Here is a 6290-nt window from a genome sequence, read left to right as displayed (position 1 = left end):
TATAGAAGTATGCATACATTTACATACATGTGTGTGCATTTGTGTCAGTGTGTGTTTAACTGTAGCCATCTCTAGGGTGAGGTGGGGGAAGGAGGAAAAAAAATAAAAAGTGAACAGCAGAGAACAAAAGAAAACTTAGAAAGAAGCACTGAAAAGCAGGGTAGCTTTGAAAACAATGTGTAGCATTTATTACATAATTTTTTTAAAAAGTAAACAATATTGAATGCTTTCTTTATGTTGTGCTACTGTCAAAATATTTTAGAGATACCCTGTTTTCCAGAACTAAGTCCCAATAATCACGCTGTGCCCTGAGTCTAGCACAACAATAATCCTTTGCACTCAGGAAGATGTCACCCTCTGGCAAAGTTTATTGTTAGACCAGTACCAGGTGTTCACTGAGGGATTTAGCTTCCCCCATTTTTCAGGGCCATCCATCACATGTTCACAATCACTGGCAGGTACTGTTCTGTTCCTGTCACAGAGCTCTGGTTCTGTATCTGGCAGGGTGGCCACAACCACCAAGACAATGACTTTTCCCACAGGACCCAAGAATGCCCATATTGTCCCAAGAAATAACAACAACGAGAACTATCTCAAGATCTAATAATGATTGTATTGTTGGCTAACCCTGAGTGGTACGTGGGTACCAGTATCAGTGAAGACCCCTCAGGACATGATCCCCCCACTTTTTCTTTTCTTTAGTTGTGTAAGCAGAAATTCCTGAACTATAGTGTATTTTGTTTATCTCATCCTCTAGCTATATGACCTTGGGTAGTAGACTGAAGCCATAAGGCCCCAAAAGGGAGGGGAACCTGTTGCAGTTCCTGTACTCCTTTGTTTTCTTCCTTGCTGGGGAAGATTTACCGAAATAGATTGTGCTCCTGAGGCTCAGCCAATGGGCCAAAAGGGAGGGAGGTAGGGTGGGCTATTGCGCTGGGGTCTATATAAACCTATTTTAAACAAAGCACTCTTGCACTCTCTGGCTGACCATTTTGGGCGACACAGGGGTGTCCTTTCTCGAGAAAGCCAATAAAGCAACTTTCCTTTTTGCAATTCTTGTCAAGACTCTGATTCAAATTTGGGTAGGTGGTCTTTTGTCCCTCACAACCCCTTTCAAGTATATAAGTGGCCCCAGCCTTAGCAGCCTTAAGCCCTCCTTTTTGGGGCTTCTGTATGCATACGTCATTTTCGTCACTCAAATTAATTAAACTTCTGATTGTGCCCTGATTCTCCTATATCTAGCCTACTCTGTTTGTTTGGCTCTAGCCATTCACAGGTTAGAGGCCGGTTCCAATCCAGCTGACACTGTATATATGGAAATGTTCTTTCTCTCTCTTTTTTTCTTTTTTTGGTCTTTTTCTATTTAAGTTCAAAATGAACAAACATTTTTTAAAAGTTTAATTTGTATTAATAGCACTTTAATATGTCTATATAACTGAAAACAAAATAAAACAAAAAAACAACCAGATTTCAGAGAAATCTAGGAAGGTAGATTTATTTGAGCCACTGGAAGGAGTAGTATAATGATGTAGTCATAACATTCTAATGGGGGGAGAGGGAACAAGTGTCCCTTCAGAAGCTTAATGCCTTCAAAGGGTATTGAGCGAGTTAAGTAAGAAAAAACAGGTGCTAGGAATGGACTGATTCTGTTCTAAGGGTTTTAAGAGGAAAAAAGGAAGGAAGGGAGAGTAAATGAAGGAATATGCTAACATAGATCTCCTTGACATCAGAAGCATCAAGAAAGAAATAGAACTTGCTGTTTCTCACAACTGGAGTGCCTGAAAACTGTTGTTATTCCTTTATTCTCAGAGAGGACCAATGATACTAGGACGGTGATGTCTTGACTTGTAAGTGAATTGGATTTAAGTGAGACAAGGCTGTGCAAAGTCATCAGATTCACTCCTCCAGAGTCATCTGATTCCAGTGGCAAGATATCGTCAGGATGCCTGGAGATGCAGTGGGAGACTATGGCCTTTTTAAGCCAAGGTCTTTCCCAGGTCTCAGTTTGTCTGAGGCAACACCCATTCAGTGATTAAAGAGTAGGTAAGAATTAAGGCAAAAGATGGCTTAGTTTGTCTATTCAAATCAATTTGGAAGTGGAAGACCCTCAGGGTTTCTGGCCAGAATCAAAACACTCACTGGGAGCCATGAAAACCCAAACAATGAACAAGTGAGGCTTGAACTGGGACCTACTATTGGTCAATCACTGACAGCCAGAGTGATTTGGGTTTGAAGGCATAGTCAAGTCCTAATGGGCTTTATCAAAGTCTGCTTTTCCCAAGATCTGAAAAAAAGAACATACAGGCGCAGTTAGGTGGCACAGTGGATAGAGCACTGGCCCTGAAGTCAGGAAGACCTGAGTTCAAATCCGGCCTCTGACCAAACACTTGACACTTACTAGCTGTGTGACCCTGGGCAAGACACTTAACCCCAATTGCCTAAAAAAAAAAAAAGTGTACAAACATGGAGACTGAGTGGGGAGAGTGGGAATGAGATGTATCTCACCCTTATCTGAATGGATAAAGGAGGGTTAAATACACAGACATACACACACACACATATCTGTACACATGCGTATATACTCAAATAATTTAGTGTAGAAATAGATCAAACTCAATAGGGAAAAAAATGGGGATAAAGTGAGAGTTAAGAGAGAAGATAATTCCAAGGAGGGAATTGTCACAATCAAAACAAACTTCCTGATCCTAAGGTGACAGTAAGAGGGGAAAAAAGAAAAAAAGAACTACAATCTAAAGTGGATGTTTTTAGATAACTGGGGTTTTGAAGAGTTGGACACAACTGAAACAACAAAAATTATTATCCCCATTTTATGGGTGAGGAAATAAGGTTCAATAATCTAATCAAAATAGCTACTATACATCAACACTGGATAATCTAACTCAATTGAATACATAAATATTAGATTTTCTTTAATTTCCTTGATCATCAAAGAAAATAGTGTTTAAAGACACTCGAGACACTACTGGTAAAATAACTTAATAATATATTCCATTCAGTAAATTGACTCTAAAATGTTACCTTTTCATAGATTCAGAAATATTTTTTCTGTTTTTGTTTGTTTTTTTCTTCAATTTCTTTGCCCCATAAATATTTGATGAAAAGTATCGAAATTCTTATCTTTCAATTAGTAAACACTGTACAGATAAGTTCTTTCAGAACAGTTGGGTAAGATAATGATGGGGTATGGGCCCAAGCCAAGACCTTTGCCCCTCACCCCAAAAAAGATTTTGGGTCCCATTTGTCTATTGGCCCCAGAAAACCCTTAAACTTTCTTTGACCTCACTCTGGTCTCAAACAGTTGCCTGAGGCTATACTCCACTCAACTGGCCTTTCCTTATCTCTTGTTCTTTCTTTCCTTATCTTCTTATAAGGATGGCCCAAATCTCCCGACCTCCCTTCGAAGCTCAGTCTTTGATCCCACCTTTGATCTTATCAAACTTCTTCCTTCCAGTTCTTTGTTCCATTGTCTATTCCCAGGTGACCCCATTCAATTTCCCAGACATTCCTATCAGAATTCTCCCTAAATTCACCCCAGCTTCAGGAGCTTTCTCCCAGCCCTTCCTTGGAACATCCAAAATTACTTGAGTGTATCTAAGATCCATCCTGGCCCCCATTTAAACACTGAGATTTCTTCATTCCCGCTGGTAACGTCACTAACATTCAGATTCCTTAAGAGTCTGTCCTGTATGATAAATCTCTAATAAAACTTTGTCTCTGGTTGAAAGAAGATTTGGGTCAAATTCATTTGGGCAGGACCTACTGTGCCATGATTTTGAGGTCCCAACACCCCAAGAATCTATACCTCATCAATACCAGAATGGTAATGCACCCTTATCTATGCTGCTAATGGACAGAATAGTGGCTTTGCAGTCAGAAAGATTTGGGTTCAAATCCCCCTACTTACATTTATTAACTGTGTCATCCTTGGCAAATCAATGTAAACTCTCTCAGCTTCAGTTTAGTGGTCTGTAACATGGGATGCTAATAGGACCTACCTCACAGGTTATTGTGAAGATAACATAACAACATAACATAACCAGTTTTACAACCTTAAAGCATTATATAGGGTGTCCCGTAAATAGTTTCAGTTATTAGCTTAAAACTGCACTAAGACTTTGGGAGCACCTTGTATAAGGCTAACTACTAGTATCAACTAGTCCCTTAAAAGAAATTGTTTCCTAGCAAAAGTGAGGAAGAAAGGTTCCTAACAGGAAAAACAGGCTCTAGGTGAAAAAGGTCCTAGGTTCTTATCCTTTTAAATGCAACTTACTCCTTTGGTAGTCTGATGAAACTAGGATTGTTTTAAAGAGAGCTTAAACAGGCTAGGGGAAAGTTGATTGTTTTATTTTCTATGTGTACATCTGCACCTTAGAAATCAGCAAACTACAAATCAAAGTTTGAATTATTGTTTTGTTGATTGTCTAGACTTAAGAAAGTTATAGAGAAAATGTTAATAATGCAGATTAAACTTAAAAGTGTGGCAAGCAAACATATTTTTTTTTTGTAATGAGTCAGTTGTTAAACATTTACCAGCACACCTTTCTCAAAATAATGCTTTTAAAAAGCCTAAAGTAAAATATATAGGAACGCAAAGGAAATCAATTGTACTGAAATATAGTTATCAAAATATTTTTTAAAACCAAGTTTATGGATCTTAGATTAGGAACCCCTGATAGATAGGACAGTATAGGATATTGACCTTGGGCTCTAGTTTTAGATGAATGATGTTCAGCTGGTAAGGCTGGAACTTCTGAAAAGCATGAAGTTATCAAAGCCTCTCCTAAATAAATTGTTAATGTTTCCTCTGGCAACTCTGAAATAATGCTGATCACTCAACTTCTCATCAACTCAGTTAGGTCATGCTTTCAGACTTTGTAACAGTGGAGCACCCCAAAGTCACTCAAAGTGCCCTCAAATCTTATGAATAGACATCTTAGGTGCCTCTAAAGTTTAAAGCTTGCCTGAATTCCACAATCAATCAAGTTTAATTAAGCACTTACCATATGCCAGGCATAAAATGTAAGAGAATGCTCAGAAGAATGTCTGTCCAGGCAACCAGAATAAATGCTAAAGTGCTTTGGCAATGTCAGAGTTTCAGAAACAGATTAGTCTAAGCAGACTGTGGGCATTTACTAGTTAGCCTATGAATATGTAGGCTGCCTCATGTAGTCATTTCTTTCCTTGCCTAGATCCAATATTTACCACTATGGAGATGTCACTAATCAATTTATTGGGACCCAAAATTATTGGTCTTTTGTATGCAGTTCTATAGAAATAGCTTATAAAAAAGATAACTATATTTTTGTCCACTATGAGTAATGGCAAAATTTAACACAAGTCAATTTTATAAAGATTAAGAATTGCAAAAAATTTTATAAACCTACCTTAGCTCCATGTTTTTCTGTGTAGGCCTGAAGTTTTCCTGATTTGTAAAACTGTATCTAAAAAAGATACATTTATTTTTTTAAAAATTTGATAAATATAGCATTAAATAATGCAATACGCAAAAAATTGAAAGTAATATATTACACAAAGCACAGATTTAGGTCTTCCTAACGTGTCCTTGAACAAAGGTAATCCTTTTGCTTAGATATGAAGGCGCAGCAAAGCAATATGTAGAAATGGTTATTAGACAAATGTTTCACTCTTCTATTAAGCAGCAAGCTATGACCTTTTTATTATGATAACAAGCTAGTGACATTCTCCTAATCCTAAACTATCTATCACATCATTTTAACAATCAAAGGTAGGAGGGTTAAAACCTTTTAGGAACATGATGAAAAGCATAGGCAGTCAGAAGAGTTGGAAGTTTTTGTTGCTTCTTAATGTCAAAGAGATACATAAAATACTGTACATGAAGATGATTTATAAAATTTTTAACAAATATGAATTCTAATTTTCTTTATTATATAATACTTTATTCCTCTTAGCCTGCTACCTGCATTTTATGATATACTACTTTTGATTGTAACTGTGTTGTTCATCCTTCGTTTTCAAAGAGGACATCATGGAGTGATGTCTTGCCTTGCTGTGAATTGGATTTAAATGAGGCAGAGTTGCACAGTTTTCAGATCCGCTCTTTCTTCCACAGTCACTGAAGTCCAGTGGCAAGACAAAAGTCAGAATGACTGGCAATGCAGTAGATGACCCTAGTGTCTTCCATGACTGATTAAGCTCTAAGCCATTCACAGTGCCTGAACCGCCTTCATGGGTGAGAACAAATTGTTCTCATCTGCCCCCTTCTCTGTGGATGGGTGGGAGGAAGTCTT

The 6290-nt window shown here is 37.8% G+C and overlaps 1 protein-coding gene across 1 annotated transcript in view; it reads right to left on the bottom strand.

Moving 5' to 3' along the window:
• CUNH18orf63 (chromosome unknown C18orf63 homolog) overlaps window positions 1-6290 on the bottom strand; it is a 47716-nt gene that overhangs the window by 32941 nt on the left and 8485 nt on the right. Inside the window, exon 4 of the mRNA XM_027852420.1 lies at window positions 5406-5462. Coding sequence (XP_027708221.1) covers window positions 5406-5462 — 57 coding nt within the window. The remainder of the gene's footprint in view (window positions 1-5405; window positions 5463-6290) is intronic.

This window comes from Vombatus ursinus, unplaced genomic scaffold (assembly GCF_900497805.2).
Source record: "Vombatus ursinus unplaced genomic scaffold, bare-nosed wombat genome assembly UNPS02009573.1, whole genome shotgun sequence".
In the NCBI taxonomy this organism is placed as follows: domain Eukaryota; kingdom Metazoa; phylum Chordata; class Mammalia; order Diprotodontia; family Vombatidae; genus Vombatus; species Vombatus ursinus.
The sequence above is the reverse complement of the archived record's forward strand: the minus strand, read 5'-3'. Positions and strand labels throughout refer to the sequence as shown.